The 27,216-nt window shown below is 48.1% G+C and overlaps 1 protein-coding gene across 2 annotated transcripts; it reads left to right on the plus strand.

Annotated features, from left to right (window-relative positions):
• LOC120835431 (keratin, type II cytoskeletal 8-like) lies at positions 1 to 3,082 on the plus strand. Of its 2 annotated transcripts, none has more exons than XM_078092439.1 (9): positions 1 to 431; positions 1,020 to 1,228; positions 1,329 to 1,389; positions 1,490 to 1,585; positions 1,724 to 1,900; positions 2,009 to 2,134; positions 2,234 to 2,454; positions 2,551 to 2,603; positions 2,718 to 3,082. In XM_078092439.1, the coding sequence occupies exons 1-9, from the start codon at positions 114 to 116 to the stop codon at positions 2,837 to 2,839; spliced, it is 1,383 nt and encodes a 460-aa protein (XP_077948565.1). In that variant the 5' UTR covers positions 1 to 113; the 3' UTR covers positions 2,840 to 3,082. The 2 variants fall into 2 exon arrangements, with proteins under 2 accessions (XP_077948565.1, XP_040060278.2); XM_040204344.2 differs by having other exon boundaries at positions 2 to 431; positions 1,724 to 1,888.
• Positions 3,083 to 27,216: the final 24,134 nt, after the last annotated feature.

A 27,216-nucleotide genomic window follows, 5' to 3' on the forward strand; every position in this document is an offset into this window, starting at 1 on the left:
AAGCAGACAGTGTCGACAGTCAGACACTCAGAGGGACTTGGCTCTCCTTTTGAAGACTGCTCATCTGTTTTCCACTTCTCAGAGAACTGTCAACCTTTACCACTGCAAAGATCATGAGGAAGGCATACTCAGTCACAAGCTCCGGTGGCAGCACCAGGAGATCCTTTGCACCAACTAGCAGCTTCTCAAACAGATCCTCTTTTAATGTTGGTGGAGTTGGAGCTGGTTACAGTATGTCTTCAATGGGTGGTAGTTATGGCTTTGGTTCTAGCCAAGCAAGCATTGCTCCACAGATCACTGCTGTCCAAGTCAACCGGAGCCTGCTGGCTCCTCTGAACCTGGAAATTGACCCATCCATCCAAGCCGTCCGCACCCAGGAGAAGGAGCAGATTAAGACCCTCAACAACCGATTTGCCTCCTTCATCGACAAGGTTTGTTCCTGTGCCCTCTGTGCGACTATCTTCTGTAAAACGCACTGTAGGCCTCATTGTCTTAGTGCTGAAAACCTCTTTGCACACTTTTTTGAATCAATTAATGAGTTACCAAAAATGGTCTTTCGCTGAATGTGATCCCAGCAGCCTTTCACTTTCTAAACATGGGTGGGGATTACATTGCAGTGACCTTAAAGAAAGACAGGCAGAAGAAAGAGAGATCGCTCTACACTACGCCCACAGAGTCCAAAGTCTGCAATTTGAACATTGAACCTTTCGTCTATTTTTTATAGGCTACAAGAATGCCTCATGCACTGCAGTAAATACAGTTGTCTTTTAAAGTTGAAAGTTGAAGTTAAAGTGTATTTTAACAGATGAGTTGTTTACAATGACACTTTAGGGTGGGTGTTTGTGCCTTTTTAAGGTATAATACAACAATTAATCTTTTTTGCAATTATAACTATTTACAACAATCACTACTGAGCCCAGAAATGTAAGTTAGAAGCTCAAGCCAAATTTTACACAGAAAGGGCATTTTGAAACAACATGAACATGAAACATTTCCTTGGTTTTGTCTCTCCTTCAAAGGTTCGTTTCCTCGAGCAGCATAACAAGATGCTGGAAACCAAATGGAGCCTCCTGCAGGACCAAACCACCACCCCCTCCAACATCGACGGTATGTTTGAGGCCTACATTGCAAACCTGCGCAGACAGCTCGACGGGCTGGGCCACGAGAAGTCCAAGCTGGATGGGGAGCTGGGGAATATGCAGGGCCTGGTTGAGGAGTTTAAGGGAAAGTGAGTGCTGGCTTGACAAGTTCTGAAATATACCTTGATAAAGTCAGCAGATGTTCAAAAGGCCACGCAATTACTAAAATATTGAGTTTTCTCAAAACAGGTATGAAGAGGAAATCAACAAACGTGCAACTGCAGAGAACGAGTTTGTGCTCTTGAAGAAGGTGTGAAAACTAGCAATCTCAGATGTGCTTTCTCTTCATAGTGATTTAGACAATGTTGCAGGTTGTAACACTTCCTGTTTCTGTATGATTGTCTATGCAGGATGTTGATGCTGCCTACATAAATAAGGTGGAGCTGGAAGCAAAAGCTGATGCTCTTCAGGATGAGATCAACTTCCTCAGGGCCGTCTATGAGGCCGTATGTATCTTTAATGTCCAATACCTCATAATATTATAATCAGCATTTGAGTAAAAGCTAAATGATCATCCACTCCTCGTGTACTGTATGTCAGCTTAAAGGACAAAGAGTTAACGGCATCAACTGTTCTTTCTGCAGGAGCTTCGGGAACTGCAGGGCCAGATCAAGGATACCTCCGTCGTCGTGGAGATGGACAACAGCCGTAACCTGGACATGGACTCTATAGTGGCTGAAGTGCGTGCTCAGTATGAGGACATCGCAAACCGCAGCAAGGCTGAAGCAGAGACCTGGTACAAGCAGAAGGTGAAAATTCAGGTTTATTCTTTTCTTTTCTTTTTTTGTTCAATGAATTTGTATTATACTTTCAGCACCTCATCCAACTGTGTGGATCATGCTCTTGACACAGCTCATTTTTCATGATAGTATGAGGAGATAAAGAGCTCCGCTGGACAGTATGGGGAAGACCTACGCTCAACCAAGGCTGAGATTTCAGAAATAAACCGCATGATTCCCCGTCTTCAGAATGAGATTGAGGCCATCAAAGAACAGGTATATTTCAAGACAATCGCCTGGATGATGTGTTATTATCTGGACTCCATTGTTTAGGAGGATTTGCAGTTATGAATCCATCTACATCATTTTTCACAGCGGACCAGTCTTGAGAAACAGATCTTAGAGGCTGAGGGGCGTGGTGACCAGGCAGTAAAGGATGCCAAGCTATCTATCACAAAGCTGGAGGGTGCTCTGCAGCGAGCTAAGCAGGACATGGCCCGCCAGGTGCGCGAGTACCAGGATCTGATGAATGTCAAGTTGGCCCTGGACATCGAAATTGCAACCTACAGGAAACTGCTGGAAGGAGAAGAGAGCAGGTGGGATAAAGTTTGATATTTTATGTATATATTTATTGCTGGAACGTTAGCTTCAAATCTAAATTACTCTCTAATTCTTCACTATTTCTCCACTAGACTGAACAGCGGAGGTTCAAATGCAACCATCCTTTTCCAGCAGACCTCTGGAGGTAAAGTTTCAGTTTGAATACATTATCATCATCATCATCATCATCATCATCATCATCGATGAATTGAATTAATGATGGTGAATTAATGAGATGTAAATGTTATTTTTGCTTCAGGATGCTCCAGCTCCAGCTCCGGTGCTGGGTTTGGCTTCGGTGGCAGCAGTCTGTCTGGTGGATATGGTGGTACTATTACCAAGACCAGCACCTCATCAACCAGTTCCAGGAGATTCCATTGAAAGGAGAGCCATCCCTCTTCCCCCTCGGAAACCCCTTCAGTTTGATCTAAATCTGTACCCCTCATGGTGCTATGATATAATATTAAGGAAGACCAACATGGCCTACGACAAACAATGGCCCTGTCAGTTCTGCACTGATCACCTAAGAAATACACAAAAATATATTTATATCTTTACATTGTATGAAGGTTAAAGCAACTTACATCAAATGAAACTGGAAGAAAATAAATCTGAGGACTAAAATATCATTTTCATTTTTCTTACAATAATCACAACCAAAATATGAGTAGGTTCTTAAGATGGTTCTAAATACGTACGTAAATACTCTGGAAATTTCCACCTGGAGATTTCACATGAGGGCAGTGCTGTGCCACTTTTTTTACAACTCACTTGTTCCTTGGAGTGCTGTCCAGGAGATGTGCAAGCTCAGATCCCTTAAAGACCCACCGTCATTATAGTTTAATCATTAAGTGTTTAATCATTAAGTGTTTAAACAAGTTTGAATTGATTTGAGTATTAGAAAGATGAAAATGTAAGAAAGTGTTTTTCTCTTTTTACTCTGTCTCTTTGTCTCTCTATACACCTAGTTGTTGATGATTAACTGTAAAAAATGCTTCTCTCATATTAATATTAATTCATGAAGTGCCCATAATATCTTTTCACATGTACAATGAATACCATGGCTGAAGAATATCAAGCTGAATGAAGCATTAACTCTTCAGAATTCTACCACTAGACTGGCCAACAGACTGGCCAACTCATGAAGCCGCCATGGGGCGATAGATGGCCCCAAGCTTTAAACTGTGGAGCTCTAGGTGCCCCTCCAGCCTCAGTTTTGAATGTGTCAAGGACAGCTTGTTAATTTACACGCTTGTCTTTCTGCATTATTCTTCACAGGTTAGGTTAAGGAAAAACGACCACTTAGTTAGGAATAGGAAAACAGAGCTCTTGACTGAGACTCACGTGACTACAGAGTCACAAAAGACAATGTTTAATGTAAAATTATAATATATAATTATGTGGGGCTGCCCATGAGTAGATTGATGGAAATTTACTGGCTGTGACATACCACAGAGAAGCTGATATAATGCTCTATACACAGGTTGTTGTGGAAAAGGATCACTGATTGTAGTGTTTGATAATTCAACCATCTTTCCCTATCAACAGCACCACACAAATCAATCCAGAAAACAGGCAATGTGTCCCCTTAGAAAAGAGTAACAGTCTCAACGTGACACCATTCAAGTGCAACCGCAGCTTAAACAGTCAGACAAGTTGATTCAAACTGATTCATTCAGGTTTGTCTTTTCAACTTTCTTTCTCCAGGCAATAAAGGGATTTCAATATTCAAGACAAACAGACAAAATAAAGACTGTAGGTAATGGCACATTTGGTGCTTGACGCCGTAAAAGTAATTCATCCATTACTGCAAAGACGTACATAAACCTGTAGTCTTTGATTTAAAGGATAATCTAAAAGACATGGTAGGGAAGTTGGTTGGTGCCCTGGTCAGTCAGAATCTCCTTCAGGACCCTGACTCGGGTGGTGACCCTTAAACAGAGCCTGTGTCACACTAGTGTTGTTACCTCCCACCCTCCTGCTTCGAAGCTTGTGTCGAAATATGAACCAGTCCAGGGCGAAGCAATTGTATCGGTGCTCGGTTCGTTCGCTGCTGATCACGTGATCAGTGACGTCCGAAGCTTCGTTCCGGCGCACAGTCACGTGACCGCTTCGAATTGATTCAAATGGGCGCGAAACAGGGTTGGGGCTTGTCTGTTTGATACAGTCAAAGTCAGTGTTGTTGTAGTAGTATTAGCAAATTTACAATGGAACCTGTGGCAAAGAGAGGTCGCTCCGAGATGTGGGAGCACTTCAATTTGATTTCCTCTAACAAGGTTTGTAATAGGCAGACAAAGTCTGTCATTTGTATTGTGTAATTATGGATGTTTATTTTTATTGTGGAGACCACCCGATATTTGGCTGAATCAAACATTCCACGGAGTGAAGACCCGCTAAAATATTGAATCAAACACAAACATGTGTACCCACATCTATTTGTATTAACACGTAATCTTTTGAGCATTCCTGCCTCATCGTGTCGTGGAAGTGCCTTTTTTGTAAGGCAGGGGAAACAGTATCTAAGAAACCGACTCAACCCCAATTCTGTGGAGAAAATTGTGTTTCTCAATAAAAATCAATAATAATTTCATGCCCCATCCCATGTGTCCTATCGCCCGAAGTTGGCTGGGATGGACTCCAGCCCCCCCGCGACCCTGAGTGCAGGATAAGCGGTTTGACAATGGATGGATGGATGGATGGATCCCACGTGTCCACAAGCACTTCAATATCCTGTCATAAGAAACCTGTCCAAAAGCACAATCACTGCCCCACTGACCTTTCCTCTGCAAATCACTTCCCACATTCAAACAATTCACATATGTCCCTATGACTGCCATGAACTGCACATGCAGTAGGAAGCACTTGCTGATATTTTAAATTATATTGCTTACATGTCATATGCTAGTATGATCTGCTGATGATTCTGCTAGTATGATCACAAACATACATGCACAAAGGTGCAGAAAGATATAGATAAGTGTTTGTTAAACCTCTTTCCAATGTACAGAGAATTGAAATACACAAACAAGGACAAAATTCAAACCTGAAAAACAATAGTTTTATTCATATAGGAATCCATGTATTTATTAGATGATTTATTGGTTCAACTTTTCATAATCATGTTCAACCCACAGAGACTGGGCCAAAATATACTGGTGGGCTATTCGATACATTTGCACTACAAGTTTTCAACAGCAGAGGTCACCATAGAGTTTGCGATGCATTGAATGAATGAACCTTTTTCCGATACAATTGGCTGGAAAGCTTCACTGGTTCAGAAAGCTTCACTTTGCCATCACTATGTCACACTCTTTACTGACTCAAATGCAGACTTCTTGAAAACAAGACTTTAATAGTCAAAAGGCCAAAAACACACAGGAACCGGGCGGAAAAACAGCAGTCAGGAAACTACGGACATCCACGACAATAGACAATGACGCGATAAGTGACACAAGAGACACACGGCTTAAATACACAAGAGAGGTGGAGGTGATTGGACACAGGTGGAAACTATTAGACGATCACAGGGGATGACGGGACAAGGCAGGAAGTGAAGTTACCCGGGGACACGAGGTCAGAAAACTACAAAAGGTCAGAAAACTACAAAATACAACAGGAAGTGAACCACACCGTGACAGTACCCCCCCCCCCCCCCCCCCCCTTAAGGGCCGAATTCCAGACGGCTCACACTAGAGAGCGGACAAGGGGTGGGAGGGAGGGAAACCCGAGACGTTGGTCGGACCACCCGGGAAACTCTGGCGGGCGGCCAGACGACCGGGGAGCCTCTGGGGGTCAGCCTGGCGGACAGGCACACTGCCGGGGAGCCCTCCGGTGGTCGGCCCGGCGGACGGTCATTTGGCCGGCTCCGGAGCGGCGACTGCAGGGCACGGAACGTCTCTGGAATGGCAGGCTCGGAGACACGGGAAACCTCCGGGGTCGTCGGCGGTGGCTCGGAGACACGGGAAACCTCCGGGGTCGGCGGCGGCGGCTCGGGGACACTGGAAACCTCCGGGGTCGGCGGCGGCGGCTCGGAGACACTGGAAACCTCCGGGGTCGGTGGCGGCGGCTCGGGGACACGGGAAACCTCAGGGGTAGTCGGCGGCGGCTCGGGGACACGGGAAACCTCAGGGGTAGTCGGCGGCGGCTCCAGCTCGGGGACACGGAACACGTCCGCAGTAGTCGGCGGCGGCTCCAGCTCGGGGACACGGAACACCTCCGCAGTAGGCGGCGGCGGCTCCAGCTCGGGGACACGGAACACGGAACACGTCCGCAGTAGGCGGCGGCGGCGGCTCCAGCTCGGGGACACGGAACACGTCCGCAGTAGTCGTCGGCGGCGGCTCCAGCTCGGGGACACGGAACACGTCCGCAGTAGTCGTCGGCGGCGGCTCCAGCTCGGGGACACGGAACACGTCCGCAGTAGTCGGCGGCGGCGGCTCCAGCTCGGGGACACGGAACACGTCCGCAGTAGTCGGCGGCGGCGGCTCCAGCTCGGGGACACGGAACACGTCCGCAGTAGTCGGCGGCGGCAGCTCCAGCTCGGGGACACGGAACACGTCCGCAGTAGTCGGCGGCGGCGGCTCCAGCTCGGGGACACGGAACACGTCCGCAGTAGTCGGCGGCGGCGGCTCCAGCTCGGGGACACGGAACACGTCCGCAGTAGTCGGCGGCGGCAGCTCCAGCTCGGGGACACGGAACACGTCCGCAGTAGTCGGCGGCGGCGGCTCCAGCTCGGGGACACGGAACACGTCCGCAGTAGTCGGCGGCGGCGGCTCCAGCTCGGGGACACGGAACACCTCCGCAGTCGTCGGCGGCTTGGGGACACGGAACACCTCCGCAGTCGTCGGCGGCTCGGGGACACGGAACACCTCCGCAGTCGTCGGCGGCTCGGGGACACGGAACACCTCCGCAGTCGTCGGCGGCTCGGGGACACGGAACACCTCCGCAGTCGGCGGCTCAGCCCCCCCCTCAAGGGCCGGATCCCAGACGGCCCTCAAATCACCACCGGGAGGGTGGGAGAGGACCATGGGATGGGAGGGAGGGAGCCTGAGTCTCGGAGCGGGGACTGGGGCGTCGGGGTCATGAGTCTCGGAGCGCGGACTGGGGCGTCGGGGTCATGAGTCTCGGAGCGGGGACTGGGGCGTCGGGGTCATGAGTCTCGGAGCGGGGACTGGGGTGTCGGGGTCATGAGTCTCGGAGCGGGGACTGGGGGCGTCGGGGCGATGAGTCTCGGAGCGGGGTCTGGCCGAGTCGGGGTCGGGGCTGAGAGTCTCGGAGCGGGGACTGGCCGAAACGGGAGATCGCTGCGGCGGCCCAGCGGGAACGGGAGATCGCTGCGGCGGCCCAGCGGGAACGGGGGAGCGCTGCGGCGGCCCAGCGGGAACGGGGGAGCGCTGCGGCGGCCCAGCGGGAACGGGGGAGCGCTGCGGCGGCCCAGCAGGAACGGGAGAGGAACCGGGGGGAAAAAAAGCAGGCAGGAAACTACGGACATCCACGACAATAGACAATGACGCGACAAGTGACACAAGAGACACACGGCTTAAATACACAAGGGAGGTGCAGGTGATTGGACACAGGTGGAAACTATTAGACGATCACAGGGGGTGACGGGACAATGCAGGAAGTGAAGTCACCCGGGGACACAAGTGGCAGAAAACTACAAAATACAACAGGAAGTGAACCATACCGTGACAAATGTTGCGCAACGGCACTATCTCGGGATATCGTGTTGCGTAATCCACCAGAACTAACACAAAGCGATATTCCCATTCTCTTCGATGAAATGGCCCAATTAGGTCCATGCCTAAATATTCGAATGGAACCTCCATTAGTGGTAGCGGTCGCAACGGCGCTCTCAGAATGGCCGGCTGGTTTAACAGCTGACATTGCGGGCAGGACGCGCACCATCGGCCCAGATGGGCCATTATCTGGGCCATAGTTTTCTCACTTTCCATGTGGCCAGCCATCGAGTTATAGTGAGCCGCCTGGAAAATTATTTCCAATAACTGTGCGTTTTTCTGACCTGTTTGAGTGTCACAACTCACTCTGTATAACCTGCCCCTAATCAATGAAAAGTGCGGATATGACAATGCTGCATCAGGGCGCACCAGTCGACCATCAATTCTTATCACTTGGTCGGAAGCAAAGCGTATCATCACGAGACTGCTCCAGTGAAAAATCCTCCATGGAGCCTAACTGCCGGAGCCGGTGGAGTCTCCATTCCCCCCTGTCTGCCCAATCTGTCCCCAAGATTAGGGGGTGTGTAAGGCGGGAGCTAACTGCAACCTTCAGTTTATGCTTTTCCCCCCCAACCTGACGCTGGTATCGGACCGACGCTGACGTCTGGGGGGGGCAGACCCTCCAGGACCTGCTCCACCACTACTTTCTCCACCACCGCCGGTGCTCCACCCATCCCCCCCGGCTGCAGCCACCTGTTTACCGCATCCTTCAGCCGCTGGGCGAATGCGAACAGGTTGTCCCCCAGGCCGAATCTAGCCTCTCGGAAGGCCCTCCTGTGGTCAAAGGGGGACAGCCTTATCCGGTCCATGATGGCCCTCTTCATATCTGCGTAAATGTGCCTGGTCTCGGGTGGCAGACCCAGGGCTGCCACCTGTGCCTTCCCGGTCACGAGCGGCAATAGGCGGACCGCCCACTTGTCCGCCGGCCAGCCACGGGCCCCAGCCATTGAATCGAACATTTCGCGGTACATCTGGACCTCGTCCGTGGCCATCATTTTATGGACCACCATTCCAGCATACGCCGAGGAACTAGGGTTGTCAGGATACCAAAACTAGGACTTCTATACACTGTAACAAATTGCTGTAAATTTACAGTGCATTTCTAACGGTATCTTACAGTATGTCATAATAACTGTAACATACAGTTAAATTTCCATCCCTTGCTTGTAAATTAACAGCCAATGTCATAAATAAACAGTTAAACCTGTCAATTTACAATAATAGCAGACTACCGCAAGGGGCCCGCTGCGTTCACCGGGCTCACGCTTCAGCGAATGACGGGGGACGACGACGTCCAGTCCTTCTTGGAGACCTTCGAGGCGGCGGCGGAGGCGTGCGGCTGGCCAGCGGGGGAGTGGCCGGTCCGGCTTTTACCTCTCCTGACCGGGGAGGCGCAGACCGCGGCCATGGGGCTGCCACCGGCGGCGCGGCGCGACTAGAGAGACTCGGTTCCCGGTTCCCGAGTTTCGCTCCATGGAAGATTTTCCACTCGAACAGTCTCGTGACAATACCCTACGCTCAGCCTACGACCAAGTGATATGTATTGATGGTCACCTGGTGCGCCCTGACGCAGCGCAGTCATTTCCGCACTTTTCATTGATTAGTGACAGACTGTATAGAGTCGTGACACTCAGACGGGGCAGGAAAACACACAGTTGCTGGTGCCGAAAAGCCGCCGGGAAATTATCTTCCAGGCGGCTCACTATAACCCGATGGCTGGTCACATGGGATACGAGAAAACGCTAGACCGGATAATGACCCGATTTTATTGGCCAGGCATCCGGGGGGACGTGCGCCGCCGGTGCGCGTCCTGCCCGGAGTGTCAGTTAGTGAACGCTCCGGCCATTCCGAGGGCGCCATTGCGTTCTCTGCCATTGGTGGAGGTCCCGTTCGAGCGGATCAGCATGGACCTCATCGGGCCATTTCACCGGAGCGCACGCGGATATCGCTTTGTGTTAGTTCTCGTGGATTATGCAACGCGGTATCCGGAGGCAGTGCCGTTGCGCAATATCTCTGCAAAGAGCGTTGCGCAGGCTCTGTTTCAGGTCATCTCCCGAGTTGGAATCCCTAAGGAGATTCTGACTGACCAGGGCACCTCGTTCATGTCGCGCACACTGAGAGAACTTTACGGGTTACTGGGCACAAAGTCCATTCGTACGAGCGTGTACCACCCGCAGACAGATGGGCTGGTGGAACGCATGAATAAGACTCTGAAGTCCAATCCGTAAATTTATTAGCGACGATGAACGTAATTGGGACCACTGGCTTGACCCTCTGTTGTTTGCAGTGCGGGAGGTCCCCCAGGCCTCCACGGGATTTTCTCCCTTTGAACTTTTGTTTGGCAGGACGCCGCGGGGGGTGCTGGACCTGATTAAAGAAAACTGGGAGGAAGGTCCGAGCCCCTGCAAGAATGAGATCCAGTACGTCCTGGACCTGCGAGTCAAACTCCACACACTGGGCCAAATGTCACGAGAGAATTTGCTGCAGGCCCAGGAGCGACAACAACGGCTGTACGACAAAGGGGCCAGGCTGCGACGATTCACACCGGGAGAAAAGGTACCTGTATTACTTCCTACTTCCAACTCTAAACTCCTAGCCAACTGGCAAGGGCCCTTCGAGGTCACACGGCAGGTGGGGGACGTCGACTACGAGGTGGTGCGGTCTGACAGGGGCGGGGGTACACAGATATACCACCTGAACCTCCTGAAAGCCTGGAGGGGGGTGGAGTCCGTCTCTCTGGTCTCTGCGGTATCGGAAAGGGAGGAGCTGGGGCCGGAGGTTCCAAAAGCAGGTAATCATACCTCACTCCATCGAGACGCTCATCTCTCTGAGAGCCAGAGGACGGATGTTGCCAGGTTGCAGGAGCGGTTTGCTAATATGTTCTCTCCCTTGCCAGGCCGGACCGACCTCATAGTTCACAGTATCGAGATGCCCCCGCGCGTGACAGTGAGGTCACGACCCTACAGGTTGCCCGAACACAAGAAAGAAGTGGTTCGGAGGGAATTGGCGAGTATGTTGGAGTTTGGGGTAATAGAAGAGTCCAACAGTGCCTGGTGCAGCCCCATCGTCCTTGTGGCTAAGAAGGATGGATCTGTACGGTTCTGCGTGGACTATCGCAGGGTGAATGACGTGTCACGGTTCGATGCCTAACCAATACCCCGGGTCGACGAACTCCTGGACCGGCTAGGCACTGCACGTTTCTTCACGACACTGGATTTAACCAAGGGCTACTGGCAGATTCCTCTGTCGCCAGAGTCCAAGGAGAAAACTGTATTCTCCACCCCGTACGGTTTGTACCAATTTATCACACTTCCCTTCGGGCTGTTTGGGGCCCCGGCCACGTTTCAGCGTCTCATGGATCGGGTACTGCGTCCGCACGCGGCATATGCTGCCGCCTACCTGGACGACGTGATTATCCACAGCACCACCTGGGCGGAGCATGTGCGGCAGGTGGGCGCGGTGCTGGAGGCGCTGGGACGGGCGGGGCTCACCGCCAACCGGGGGAAGTGTGCGGTTGGACGGGTGGAGGTACGGTATTTGGGGTACCACTTGGGGGGCGGGCAGGTGCGCCCTCAGGTGGACAAGACCACAGCTATTGCGGCCTGCCCGCGGCCCAAGACCAAAAAAGAGGTGAGGCGGTTCTTGGGGCTGGCGGGGTATTACAGGCGGTTCATCCCCGGCTTCGCGGACCTCACCAGCCCCTTGACCGACCTGACCCTGGAAGGTGCGTCAGATCCGGTCCAGTGGTCGGAGCAGTGCCAGCAGGTGTTTAACTTCTCTCTCCCCTTTATTCTGCAGACCGACGCGTCGAACAGGGGGCTGGGGGCCGTTTTGTCCCAGGAGGTGGGGGGGGTGGACCGCCCCGTGGTGTACATCAGTAGGAAGCTGTCCGAGAGGGAGGCCAGGTACAGCACAGTAGAAGAGTGCCTGGCCATCCGGTGGGCGGTCGACTCCCTACGCTACTACCTCCTGGGACGCTCATTCACCCTCTGTTCGGACCACGCCCCCCTCCAATGGCTCCACCGCATGAAAGATGCTAACGCCCGGATCACTCGGTGGTATCTGGCTCTACAGCCTTTTAATTTCAAGGTGGTCCATAGGCCGGGGGCGCAGATGGTCGTGGCAGACTTTCTCTCCCGCCCTCTCGAGGGCAAGGGGGGGGGAGTGGGTTCAGCCGGATGGCTCCCCGGCCTAAGTCGGGCGGTGGGGGTATGTGGTGGCGGGCGTGGTTTGGCTCGGCTGCAGGGGGGGACTGAGAAGGGAGTGGTTCAGGGAACGGTGCCGGGGGAGGTAATTGGCCTCAGCTGATGTTAATCAGCAATCAGTATTCTGTTAAGTAGGAGAGATCCGGCGACAGCAAGGGAGCGAGGCGAGGAGGCTGGAGCCGGTGGCGTTGTTGGTGTGAAAATATAAATAAAAACATTTACAATGGACCCGACTGCCTCGTGCTCGTCATTCCAAGACCCCCCCAGAGGACCAACCTGTTACAATTACACTTGCAGCAAAGCCCGACACCTCGATGCATGCTGGTGAATATTAGCAGCCACGATTGGGAACATTGACGCGCAGCGCGTTGCATGTGGAATAGGCAAGGGTCAAATCACTTAGTGTCTTGACCCTGTCATGTAGTGATGCAGTGGGTGCCAGTTAGCATAATAGGAAAGAATCACTAAGCATCACTTTATAATTTTTGCAATTAAAAATTACACAAATAATGATTTGGACATTTATTACCATTGAAGTCTTCATAACATGCTTAAGTGTAAAACATGACATTTTTGAGAACGCCACCGCAGGCAAAATTTATGTTGAGTGAAACAAATCTTTTCTTTTGTACAAATGTCCAACAAAAAGAATATTCGGTTTAGACAACAAAACCCAATAGTTTGGTTATGCATCACAAACAACATTTTGGAACACAAGGTGACGAGGACCGGTCTGCCTCTTTGTTGCACCATCCACCCCCCCCCTTCTGCCCACTATAAGTTGTTGCAATATTTAAGACACTCACTAGTTCTGACTGTTGCATAGCCACATCTTGGTTTTGTATGTCCACCACGAAGAGGAATGTCAACTGACCCATTGGCATTGTTTTCTTACTGAGTCTAACAGATGAGGATCAGGATATTACTTGATTTGGACCGGAACAGCGTCGGTTTGGGGCAGTGCTACCTGGGGCGACTGTGGGTGAGTGGGGAGCATGGTCGCCCTCCAATCAGAGGGTTGTCGGTTTGATCAAAGGCTCTGCTAAACCCCCATGTCGATGTGTCCTTGGGCAAGAGACAACATTGCTCCTGTAGCTGTGACTACAGTGTGTGAATGTTAGTTACTGATGGGCAGGTGTCACTGTTTATGGTTCTCCTGTCAACAGTGTGTGAATGGGTGTAAATGGGTGAATGATGTCATGTAGTGTTAAAGCGCTTTGAGTGGTCAGAAGACTAGAAAAGCGCTATACAAGTACAGTCCATTTACCATTTACCTTTCACAACTAATTATTAACATTATTGATGACAAAGTCTGGCCTTGGACATTATTGCTTAATTATTGCACAGCGGCCAATTATGTTTGTCAGTCAGCATCAATGAAAACACGCACGGCTGAAAATGAAGGCAAAATGGCTTCCACCACACTTATCAATTCAATATTAGGCACGAAATAGTTTCTGACTCACCGATCAGTTGATTATTTGTACATAAAATCCATCCGCCGCTGTTTCCTTGTGAAGACGTCAATCACAGCGTTGTGAACTCGTCTCAGATCCATGATCGGTGAACACTGCCGTCATTTTGACTTTCGCAGGGATTATGCTTACAACGTCCAGTAAGATCTTGAATTTAATTGTTCCATGTTTGATACGTAACGTAGATGATTACTGGCATAACCTATTTACGTGCAAAGGCACAGCAGAGTTGTGCTTTTTGACGTACATGTTGAAGAATACAGGATGGAAGTGCACATGCCTTTAATGGAGGGAATTATGTGTGTGTGTGTGTGTGTGTGTATATACACACACACGTAATTCCCTCCATTAAAGGTGTTTCATTGTAATACTATAGGAAAAAATCTATAAAATGAATGTGTTTTTCTGTAAAGACGTTGAAGGAAATTCCGGTAAATGTATAGTTTTCGCACTTCGTTTGAATTAAGTTATTTTACCTTAATTTTACGGTTTGTTTGGCAGCCCCTGCTGCCAGTTATTTGACTGATATTTTGCATGATTGGAATGTAATTTAAGAAAACATTTTAAAAAGTACTAAAATAAGATTCATTACAGTATTTCTTAATAGTATTTATTCCTTTTGGTAAATAAATGAGAAAAAAATGTATTTTGTCATTATTAGCATAATACTTAAATGTACAGTTGGACTGTTAATTTGCAGATAATATCTTTATTTTTACTATATCATTCTAAAACTTAAAAGAAGTGATTCAGTTTCTTAGCCACAGAGTTGGATCAGAGTAGATTAAAATATGCAAATTTGGTAAGAACTCAAAGAGACCTTTGACAAAGATTTGATTTCAAAGAAAATTGCTTTTGGGCTGTGCTTAGAAATCTTGGACCACCGGTGTGTTATTTCATACTGTGGAAGGAGGAACGTTTGTGTTGTCACAGTTTATTATCCCACACAGTGGACTGCAGCCGAGTGATCGACTGCCTTTTGTTAGCGCTGCTGCTTCGTTCCCTCCAGCAGATGTCTTTTAGATGTCCAGTGTTCAAACACACCAGCTCTTAAACAGGATGGGGATTTATAGTGAAGTCAGAAGTGGTCTTGCAGCTTTGACTTCAGATGAAAGAACATTTCAAGAAAATGTTTGATAAGTACAACATCTGAACCTTTAGACTTTATATTTCCATGAAGTTAACTGGAATGACATTTATTTTATTATTTAAAATTCAAATATTATCAACAGATTGCTTTTTAATACGATTTTTTGCCCAAAAAAGCACTCCTTGTCTTTTCAAGTCTGTTTTATTACATGCTGAGTTGTACGTTCTTTTCCACTCATGTTGATTCGTCAAATAAACTCCTTGTGTTTGGTTATGTGTCCTAGGGTTATATTTCTCGGCTCCGCAGGCACTGGCTCCGTCCTCGGTGACAAGGTGTGTGTTTGAGTGATGGTGCATCGAGGCGGGACAGACAGACTGGAGGAGACAAATTGCCCACGCCAGGGCGCCGACACCAACCCATTCAGCTGGTGGGAAATGATAGATGCCCCGACTAATTTTAAACACTGAACTAAAATCCTGTTGCCAGAGGCAGTGATGGGTAACTGGGGCACAGCTGGAGGGCTAAGATAAGACCTTCACTCACCTGTGTCTCCACTTCTATCATGCCCCTTCAAGTTCGCCATGCTGCTAAATGTATAAAAAAGACAGGGTAGTAAGGATTGATGGGACTGATGGAAGAGTTGTTGTGAGTGTAGGAGCTTGTTGCAGTTTGTTAGTGGCACAGATGTCAGAGAGGTGGGCCAGATCATGTATAGCAGCTGGATAGAACAAGGACTATTGACTAAACCTCCACTGAGCAACTTCACACCTTTTCAGAAATATTGTATGGTAACCCGCCCATTGTTTAGCTGTCTGGCTGTGATGCTTTGTACTGGAGGAACTCAAATTAAGAAAAGAGGCTACTTTTCTACTTTTCAGGCTAGCGGCTCCAGGAATGTCAATGTCAGTCACAGTCGCATGACTGGTCTTTTTTGAAAACCATTTGATGGATTGCCATGAAATGTGTTGGAGAAATGTTCCCTTCATGATGAATGATAATCAGTTTCAAGACCTCTTTATTCATTTATAAACAGCCAGGCTAAAATTAATCCTGGAGTCTCATGTGTTAAATCAGCTGCCGCTATGATCCGAAACAAACGTGTTTAACAGTTATTCCGTTGTCTTCTGAATGTGTTCTGATTTATTTTAATTAACATGCACTACCTGTCACTATGGAAGTTGTTTATATCAGTGGTCCCCAAACTTTTTTGCCTCACAGACTGTTTTTGTGTCAGACAATATTTCGCGGACCGGGCAAGAGGGATCCAGTGAAACAACAGCGAGGTGGGGGGAGTGAGGGTAGTTGTTTGCGGGTGGACCGACTGGGGGTGTTATGGTCAGCTGCTGTTTTCTCCCCATCCTGTTTGTTTGTACCTTCCTTTACCCCGGTGTGTCTGTCTGTGCTGTTTGTGCTGTTTGTCTCCACCTACAAGAGGGGTGGCCAGTCATCCTGAACCGTAACCACACAGCTAATCTCCGTTCCACGATTCACCCCTCCAGTATTTAAACCCGGCTGTCTGCTTCTCCAGCGCCAGATCATTATACACCCCTGCGTGGTAACTTGACTTTGCATCCTGGCTCCCCAAGACTTTGAGTATTCATACTGTTCTTGTGTCTAACCCTGATTCCTTTGTCCAGATTCTGCTATCCCTGCTCTGACGTGCCGTGCCACCTGCCTCCGTCCCTCTGGCATCCTCACCCGGCTGTCGCCTTCCATTGAAATCCCCAGTCATTAAAATCCCTTCTACAGATTATCAGTCCTGTGTGATCTCTGTGTGTTGGGTCAAATCTCCCTCCTAACAGGGGGGACGGGGTAGTCTAGTAGTTTCTGTCCTGGTGGGCGAAACTATGCAGTGAACTGTAAACGTGATGAGGGGAAGATATATAAAGTCCCATTCACCTGTGTTTCTGAACCACGTTTTGGATGAAGAAGCACTGAAATTGAGACGTGCTTTCAGACGTTTCAGAACAGATTGCACCCTTAAGCTTTTGCCGACGAGTACCTGCATAAGAGGTATAGATTTACTGGAGATGGAATCCGTTATTTGTGGGGACTGCTGTGTCCCAAAATTCAGCACCGGACAGTCGAAACCATGCTCTCACCATCCCACAGATGGTCTGTATGGCACTGTCACGGTGTGGTTCACTTCATGTTATATTTTGTAGTTTTCTGCCACTCGTGTCCCCGGGTAACTTCACTTCCTGCTTTGTCATGTCATCCCCTGTGATCGTCTAATAGTTTCCACCTGTGTCCAATCACCTGCACCTCCCTAGTGTATTTAAGCCATGTGTGTCTGTTGTCACTTGTCGCGTCATTGTCTTTCGCCACGCATGTCCTTGTCTCTCGTCGTTCGCAGTTCCTGTCTCCCGTTTTGCCCCTTGGCCTTTTGCTTTAACCTTTTTGACAATTAAAGTCCCTTTTGTTTTTGAACTCTGCGTCTGAGTCCTACCTCCCCCGCAATCCCTGACAGGCACTGCGCTTTATTGCAAACGGCATGTTTTTATATGCTGAACTTGTAAATAAAGGCAGTATTTTCTGTACTGTCAGAAGTGTGTGTTTGGCACTGAAGTCCTTGGCATACATCTTTATTACCTTCCCTGGCCACAGAAGAATGTGTTGCATCAAAGAGGATTTTCAGATATGCCTGTATAAATGGGTGATTTTGTTTTGATGTGCAGTACTGGAAAATGTATGAGAGGGCAGTTTCTGAAGGTGGAACAGTCAGTAGCTGTCCCACCTTGAATCCCTTCCATCACAGGCCTTCCTTGGTTTAAAACAAGGGGTGAAGCCTGCATGGTGCACACCCCTTGCTAGACAGATGAGCCTTCTTCTTAATTGCTAAAATCAGTTTAGATAAATTATGTGAGCAGGCATCTTGTAGGTAATTTCTACATACCATTTGCAAACTGTTAGGGCATTTACCAGCCTGCAAAATGTTTTTATATTTTATTTTATCTCTATCTGTTGCCAGGATCTTTTTTGTCCAGTCTTTACAGTTTGTTCTGTATGCATAATAATTGTAGAAAGACATTTAGAATTAGACAAAGCTAACTTCTCTTCTGATAAAGTCCTAAAATTACATTCACTTGAATAAGTTAGTATTTATAAACTTGGACCTACACAAGAACGGGCGAGTCCGGACTTAGAAGCATATTAAGAAAGGGCATAAGATTGAGGCTTTTCGCTGTTACATTACATTACATGTCATTTAGCAGACGCTTTTATCCAAAGAGACTTACATTACACTTTAAACCCATGGCTTTTTCACATTTTTGCCCGGGGAGCAATTAGGGGTTAGGTGTCTTGCTCAGGGACACCTCGACATGGAACATGGGGCAGCCTGGAATCGAAACACCAACTTTGTGCTTCCCAGCACACCTTCTCTAACCCCCTGCGCCACGACGACCCTGTTCAAAATCTTCTCTCTTTGCCTCCGCCTTCCAGTGTAACTGAGATGCCTTCCGTATGCTAGTGAGATGCTCTTACATTCAGGAGCGAGATGCTCTTACGCGTACTCACATCTCACTAGTAAATGTAAGAGCATCTCAGTAGTGTGCCAGTATTGAGAGCATTTTAATAGCGAACGTGTAATATTCGTGTGCGTGTACTGACATTTAATTGTCTAAGTACGACACATACCAGTGAGTTTCTTTTAGTCAGCGCTGTATGCGTCCATCTTTATTAGTGCATATTTACTTCTGCGCATAAAGGCGCACCTTGATGATCTCATCACAACATGACAGACATTTGAACCGGAAGTATCCAAGATACTACATCCCCCTTTCTTTGAAACAAGAGATGGCTATAGCTGCCAAACGGGTTAGGAACATTGCTCACCTAAACATTTAAGAATTGCATATAGGTTTCTATGTGCCAAATCTACATGAACATTGTATTACTGAAGAAAAATATGAAGACAATCATCAGTTATCAAGTATTAACAGTTTGATGCTAAACGGCACTTCAAGTATTTCAAACGTAAACATTTTTTTTTTAATTTCTCATGAACATATCCTTCAGTTCTTCTCCTGTTGGGTATCACAGGTCCAATATGTCTCCAGGCTTCACTATACGGCCTGATCTAGTGGTAGTGCAGTCTAGTGGTTGTTGTGAACCTGTGTGACCTGCAGGGTCCTGCTGTGCTGCTTGATGCTCTGTTTCTTCAGACTCCATCTGGTGGTTGTTTGTTGGAAGTACCTGGTCTGCGACACTTTCACACGTCTGCAGGAGGTGACGCCGATTACGCCTGAGCATGTGACCTCCATCAGTGTGAATGTTGTAGGACCTCCGGGTACCTGCGGGCTTGATGACTTGGGCAGGTTCCTATGTCCCTGTGGGAAGCTGAAACGGACCGTGGCTCCTTCTGGTAGTGCCGGAAGTGTCCTAGCATTCCTGTCGTAGTATTGTTTCTGTCTCTGTTGACACAGTTGCCTTCTGCTGAGAACTGCGCTGCGGCTGACAAGTTCAGGTTGCAGTTGTTTTCCTGCTCATTAGCAGCTGTGCTGGTGACTTCAGTCCATCAACTGGTGTGTTCCTGTATTCAAGTAAGCTGAGCTACGGATCTGTCTGCTGTGCGTGTGCTTTGTCCATGAGGGCTTTGACGGTCTGAACAGTCTTTTCAGCCAAACCGTTACTCAGTCCCAAGCGGGAGCAAAACCTCTGAACTCTTGTGAAATGTAACAAGGTCCGTTGTCACTGATTACTGTCTGGGGTATTCCAAATCTGGCGAACATGGATTTCAGCTTTTTGATGACAGTTGCGGATGTGAGGCTGCTGATTTTTTCTACCTCAAAGTACCTGCTATAGTAGTCTACGACAACTATGTAGTCACTACTGTGCCAGGTGAACAAATTTGTGGCTACTGTTTGCCAGGGTCGTTCCGGGATAGGATGCGAGAGCATTGGTTCCTTTGTGTTGGAGCTGCGTCGCTCGAGGCAGATGCTGCAAGATCCTACTAGTGCCTCTATCTGTTTGCACATCCCGGGCCAGAACAGTAAGTCTCTTGCTTGCTGCTTACACTTTTCCATCCCCAAGTGTCCTGTGTGTATACGTGAGAACATTTCAGCTCTGAGTGAGTGTGGTACAATGATCTTCTCACCTTTGAGGAGGATTCCGTTGTCTCTGATATCTCGTCCAGATGGTTCCAATACTCAGAGACGGCAAGCGGACACCTTCTGTTTGACTCAGGCCATCCTGCTCGGATAACTTGTCTCAACATTGACAGTTGCTCATCTTGTGCTGTGGCAGCTTTGATTTCTGCCATTTTCCGATCATTCACTGGTGCACTGCTGATCACTGTGCGGATTTGTAAATCCATGCCTTCACTCAAAGAGTTGTCAAGACACTCTATTGGCTTTCTGGACAGCGTGTCTGTGACAGGGATTTGCTTTCCAGGCTTCCAGGTGATGTCGTACCTTTGTAGTTGCAGTATCATGCGTTCTAAGCGCGGCGGTGCGGCTGCGAAGCGTTTCCGCATGATTGACTCCAGCGGTTTGTGGTCTGACTCGACGATCACCTGTCGTCCGTACAGATACTGATGAAAACGTCTGCATCCAAAGAGCACTGCGTAGAGCTCCTTCTCAATCTGAGCATAATTTTCCTCTGTCTCATTTAGTGTCTTTAATGCGAGTGCGACTAGTTTCTCTCCCTGAAGCAAAACTGCTCCTAAGCCACATTTTGATGCATCGACCTGTAGTCTCACCTCTTTGGCGTGGTCGAAATACGTGAGCACCGGGCCAGGCTCTTGTGTTATCAGGTCTTTTATCTGGTGGAATGCAGCATCCTGATTTGAGTCCCACATGAATTCACTGTTTTCTTTTAGCAGTTGTCTGAGCGGGGCAATTGTCTCTGAAAGTCTGGGTGCGAACTTGGAAAGGTTGGTGACCATGCCCAGTCTGGTTTCCAGCTCTGCTTTGCTGCGTGGGGGAGCCATTTCTTTAATTGCCTTGATCTTGTTAGGGTCAGGCTTAAGGCCTTCTCGTGTCAATTTATGTCCAAAATAGCTCACCTCAAAGACGCATATGATGCTTTTGTCTTTGTTGAGCTTTATTCCTCTCTCCGCAGGTTGGCATCGTGCTCATCTTTTGTGCGGCCATATACCAAAATGTCATCCACGATGGCTGCGACACCATGAAGCCCCTCGTAGGCCTCATCAACTCTCCTCGGGAACTCATCCTGTGCAGAAACAATTCCGAACAGGAGCCTCTTGAACCGGTATCTGCCGTAGATGGTGTTGAAGGTGGTCAGCATGGATGATTCCTGGCTGAGTTTTCTCGTCCAGTATCCAGATCTAGCGTCTAGTACTGTGCTCTGGCTAGTCTTGGTGTGACATCATCTAGAGTGGGAAGTGGATAGTGGGGTCTCTGGATAACTTTGTTTAGGGGGCGGGGATCTAAGCACACCCTAAGCCTTCCTGTCTTTGGATTTTCCACTACCACTAGTGTGTTTACCCACTCAGTTTGCTCTGTGACCTTTTGGATTACATCCATTTTCTCCATTTCGTCAAGCTCTTCCTTGAGACTGTTGCGCAGGGCATATGGGATGCGGCGCGGTGGGCACACAAACGGTGTTGCTGAGGGTTTCAGGTGAAAGGTGCATTCCCCAGGGAATAGTCCAATGCCTTTTAAATACATTGGCAAACTCTTCAGTGATGCTGGTGTGTGTTTTCGGTTGTGCATCAACCATGTGCCCTAGCTTGACTAAATTTAGGTCTAAACATGCACGTAGGCCCAAAACGGGAAGAGCATTTTCTGCGTACACTATGTCAAACTCTAGCATAGCTGTTTTCTCCCTGTACCTGCATGCTAACTTGCAAGCTCCTTTAACTTCAAGTTTCTGTCCACCATATCCTGAGATGTTTCTGTCTGAGGGACCTAATGCAATACTTCCTAACATCTTGTGAAATATGTTTACTGCTATCACATTAGCCTGTGCACCTGTTTCTATTTTGAGCGTTAGCTTGTGCCTTGCTTTTCCTATTTCCACCTCTGCAAATGCCTGTTCCCTTGCTGTATTTGCATGACTTTTTATGACAGTGTCAATGTACAGATCCACTGTTCCGTGCTTTCTGAAACAGCATGGACTTGCTTGGGCGTGTACTTTGTTGGCTGATACTGTGTTTTTGTCCTACACATATTAGCAAAGTGGTTGGGCTTCTTGCACATGTTACACTGACGTCCTTTCGCGGGACATTCCCCCGTGCGATCGTGTTCTCCACCGCATGCTCCACACTCCTCGCTCTCCTTACTGTTGCTATCGTTCCCGCCAGTTCTTTTCCGTCCGTGATATTTCTGTTCGGAATTGAACGGTCTTGTGTTAACTGCATGAACAGACTGGCTGGCTGTATTAGCAGTGGGGCAACCCATCGTCTTTAGCTGCTGCCGTGACAGCTCATGTGAGCGCGCAATGTCAATCGCTTTCTCGAGCGTTAAATCCGGACCATGACAGAGTAGTTTTTCCCGGACTCTTGGAGAGTTGGTACCGAAAACGATCCGGTCTCTAATCATCTCATCACCGTTAGGGTAGTTGCAGTCTTTTACTAGCAGCTTTAGCTTATTCACAAACTGTTCGAAACTTTCCCAATCCTTTTTGAATCTTCTCGTGGAATTTATATCGCGCGAAAATGGGGTTAGCTTTGGGCGTTACGTATGCTTCGAATTTCACATAGTACGTTCCGAGTACCTTTCTCTCATCTGCTGTGAGGGTCCATGTATTATAGATGTCTCTGCCTTTCTCGCCGATAACTGATAGATAACTGCACTTTCCTTCCCTCTCTTTAGTGCTCAGCGGGCCGGAGAATATTAGCTCCACTGCTGGTGAAACTTTCTCCATGCGTCGGGCAGGTTAGACGAATCCCAATCCATCCGTGGCGTGGGGACACTTGCATTCTCCATCTTCTGTCGTCAGGTCGAAGGGAAACCAACCTAATCTGACACCATGTAATATTCGTGTGCGTGTACTGACATTTAATTGTCTAAGTACGACACGTACAAGTGAGTTTCTTTTAGTCGGCGCTGTATGCGTCCATCTTTTTCTAGTGCATATTTACTTCTGCGCATAAATGCGCACCTTGATGACCTCATCACAACATGACAGACATTTGAACCGGAAGTATCCAAGATACTACAGAATGGATTACCGCCGGTAATTAGCAATGGAAGGAAATGCGGAAATACCAGTGTTGGTGGTGGGGGATGCAATTGCTATGACAGGTAAGGAAAAGGCGGATGCGTTGGGGGTAGCATTTGCGAAGGTTCACAGTGGCGAGCACCTATGTGAGGAGAGTAAGAGGAGGAGATGCGAGATATTAAAACAAAAGGGAGATGTGTTGCATAAGAAGGCAGGGACAGAGGAAGTGATGGATGCGGAATTCACTAAGTTTGAGCTGACGAAGGCACTGGTAGGATGCAGGCGTTCGGCACCGGGAGAGGACAGAGTAGGCTATGAGATGGTGAAAAAGGCACCTGATAATGTAATGGAAGCTATAGTAGGGCTGTTTAACAAGGTGTGGAGAACTGGGGTGCTGCCGGACGGGTGGAAGCAGGCGGTAGTACTGCCGTTTGCTAAACCGGGAAAAGATCCAGGGAAGGTGGATAGCTATAGACCAATAGCGTTGACCTCAAACCTATGTAAACTGATGGAAAAGATGATAGTGAAAAGATTGATATTCTACCTGGAAAGTAAGGGATTGATGAGTGAAGCACAGAGTGGGTTCAGGAGAGGAAGGTCTACTATGGATGCACTGGTGGTGGTTAGCACAGAGATAGCCAAGGCACTTGGCACTTGGAGAGGATGGTGGTGGTGTACTTTGATATAGAGAAGGCGTATGACACTATGTGGAGAGAGGGGGTGTTAATGAAGTTAAGTGCATTGGGAGTTGAGGGCAGAATGTATAATTGGATTCTGGATTTCTTGTTTGACAGGTACATACAGGTGAGGGTTGGGACAATATTGTCAGAGAGGTATGAGGTTGCTAATGGCACCCCACAGGGCAGTGTGATTAGCCCTGTGTTGTTTACAATCATGATAGACGATGTGTTTAGGGATGTAGGGAGAGGTATGGGTATGGCACTATATGCAGATGATGGGGCTTTGTGGAAGAGAGGTAAGAATGAAAAGTTTGTAATGAGGAAGATGCAAGAGGCGGTGGATGTGGTGGAGGAATGGTCCAAGAGATGGTGTTTTAGGATGTCGGTGACTAAATCGTGTTTCATGGTGTACTCGAGAAGGAGGGTGGGGGAGGTTCGGTTACATATGTATGGACAGGAATTGGGAAGGGTGTCAGAGTTTTAATATTTGGGATTATGGTTTGACGAAAGGCTCACATGGAGGAAACATGTGGAGTTTATAGAACAGAAGTGCAGGAAGGTGCTGAATCTGATGAGGGCTGTGGCAGGTGTAGACTGGGGGGAAGATAGGAGGACACTGTTATGTATGTATCAGGCACTGGTTAGATCCACGATAGACTATGGGTGTTTTATTTATGGAGCTGCGGCCAAGACGGTGATACAGCGATTGGACAGGGTGCAATCACGAGCACTGAGGCTGTGTGTGGGGGCTATCAGGACCACTCCAGTAGTGGTGTTGCAGGTGGATACAGGGGAATTGCCACTGAGCTTGAGGAGGGACAAGTTGGCGCTGGCGTATTGGGGCAGGCTGAAGGGGTGTGCTGAAAGCCACACGGCGGTTGTGGCAACTAGGGAGTGTTGGGAGAGGGACAAGAGTAGTTTGAGGATGTATGGGTGGACAATAGGGCAGAAAGTGATAGAGTATGGCTTGGAGGGGATAGAGATAGGGCCGGCGATTGCATTGGGGCCCATCCCTCCGTGGATGTTCCCGATGCCAAGAGTGGATGTAGGCATGATGGAGGAGAGGAGGGAGTGGGGCAAGGGGGACGTGAGTGTGTGTGTGGAGAAGTATGTCTGTAAACGGTTTTATGGTTTTGTAAGGGTGTACACGGATGGATCTAAGGTAGTGAATGGTGGTAGAGTGGGTGCAGGAGTGCATGTGCCTGAGTTCAGTGTGAGTATCTGTAAAAGAGTCACTGATAATGTGTCTGTGTATACAGCAGAGATGGTGGCTATGATCATTGGGTTGAGATGGGTGGAGGATGTGACACCATGTAGGGTGCTGATATGTTCAGACTCAGCAGCAGTGTTAAGCAGTGTTCTGGATGGTAGGTCTGACAGGGAAGACCTATTGGGAGAATTGATGGGAATATTGCTGGGGTTGGAGAGACAGGGAGTAGAGGTGAGGTTCTGCTGGGTTCCTGCGCATGCTGGAGTGGAGGGTAATGAGGTGGCTGACATGGTGGCAAAGAGTGCTGTAAGGAGGACTGAGGTGGATGTAAGTGTGTCGTTAGGGCGCAGGGAGGTTAAGTCGTTGATACGGGAAGCAGGGATTGCGGAGTGGGAGAGACAGTGGGGTGAAGGTGGTAAAGGGAGGCACTTCCGGGGTATAAATAGGTCAGTGAAGGAGGTTGGGGGAATGATGGGGTGCAGGAGGGAATAGGTAGTGTGGAGTAGGTTAAGGTATGGGCACACAGGGTTGAATGGCACGCTGAGAGTGGTGGCAAAACATGACACAGGTTTGTGTGATAGATGTGAGGTGGTGGAAACAGTTGAGCATGTACTGTTTGTCTGTGGGAGGTATGATAAGGAGAGGGTGGTATTGTATGGTAGTGTCAGGGAGACAAAGCGGGGCTGGGACTTAGGTGGGGTGCTTGGGGGTGGAAAAGGGAAGGAGGCAGTAATGAAGGCAGTATTTCTTTTTCTTAGGAACACGGGGCTGTACAACAGGATATAGAAGGGAGGCCGTGACCGGCCTCACACTCCAGTGCAGTAGGTGGCGGTAGATGCACCTTTAAGTTGGTGCGATCTGCCAGTAAACGAAAAAGAAGAAGAAGAGAAGAATTAGCAATGGATATCAGACGATATTTGAAGAGACCATTGAGTGCTCCCACTCCCACAGATGTCCGCAAAAGGCCTCCAGTACAAAGTAAGACTGAAGATCAATTCACGTTTTTAAACGTTGTTTTGGTTCGCACAACATCGCATTAAGACAGGGACAAACGCTATTAATAACGTGCTTTCAAATACGATGATGAAGGTAACAAGCCAGCCTTCCCGGTCCCATCTAAATAGGCCTAATAAAATGAATAATTATCCTCACGCATAGTGCTGCAGATTAGGCTAATTCATTGAAAATTGTAATAGCTAAGAAAAATGCTAATGCTAAGAGAAATGCTAAGTGAATCGTTTTAGTTTAGCTATAGAATCTTCAAATTTCGCGGTCAAAGTCAAATATATTAGTTTTCTACTCCCCTCCCCCGTCATCATGTTCTGCTCTCGCATAGAAAACGTGAGCGGGGAGCAAAGCTGTTGCTTCACTAAATAGGCCTATATGCTTATTTGAAGTCACGAAATGTGTAGAGTAGCCTGTAAGCGAAATACACTGTAAACATAGATTATTTGAAAACAAGTCAGTTCTCTAAGAGAGGAGTAAGAGAAGAAACAGGGGCAGGAGAGATGGAGAGTGGAGAAACTGAATTAGAATCTGAAGTAGAGGGAGATACAGAGGAAGAAGAATCTGAGACTGAAGACACAGTGAGAGGAGAAATAGAGAGCAGATGCCACCCACATATCTGGACAGAAAACATGCAAAAAATGCAATATAGCCAGGACAGCCTTACAGAGTCGCGACGCTTTGTGTTGCGTTGCTTCGCATCGCATTGCATCGCGTCGAGGTCTGCATGATCACAAAATTCAGAGTTTACCCACCTCTAATTTTACCACTACAGCACTGAGTGGAAAGGCTCTGCATTTCCTCCCAGCAGAAAAGGACCGCTGAGCCTTTATGGCCTCAGCGTACCAAGAAAATTCTATAGCTTTAGAAATCATACTTTGATTATGAAAGACTTCAAATGTAGTTATTATCAACTGTCCAGTCATGACCGACAAAATATAACTTCCAGTTATTAGCTCTCACGTTAACTGAGTTAATTTGTCAACCTTCTTTGTATATAACAGACACTTTATAAGCTGTATTTTTTATCCATGTCTCTGAATTGCAGTGTATTAATGGATTATTTATTTCATTTTGACAACTCGAAAAATTAATGTAGATGACTTACTGTTTTTTATTGTGAACATGTTTTTTTTCTTCCTTCCTTGTATTCCAGACCATACACACACGGTCTACAGAGAGATACACTGTCTCCTGTGAAAATACACAACATCTGTTTGTGATCCCTTTA

Source organism: Gasterosteus aculeatus, chromosome 17 (assembly GCF_964276395.1).
Source record: "Gasterosteus aculeatus chromosome 17, fGasAcu3.hap1.1, whole genome shotgun sequence".
Lineage (NCBI taxonomy): Eukaryota > Metazoa > Chordata > Actinopteri > Perciformes > Gasterosteidae > Gasterosteus > Gasterosteus aculeatus.

Coding starts and splice junctions, on each gene's coding strand:
- LOC120835431 (XM_078092439.1), top strand. CDS start 114: ATGAGGAAGGCATACTCAGTCACAAGCTCCGGTGGCAGCACCAGGAGA. Junction 432..1,019: donor TTGCCTCCTTCATCGACAAG/GTTTGTTCCTGT, acceptor TCTCCTTCAAAG/GTTCGTTTCCTCGAGCAGCA. Junction 1,901..2,008: donor AGCAGAAGGTGAAAATTCAG/GTTTATTCTTTT, acceptor TTTTCATGATAG/TATGAGGAGATAAAGAGCTC.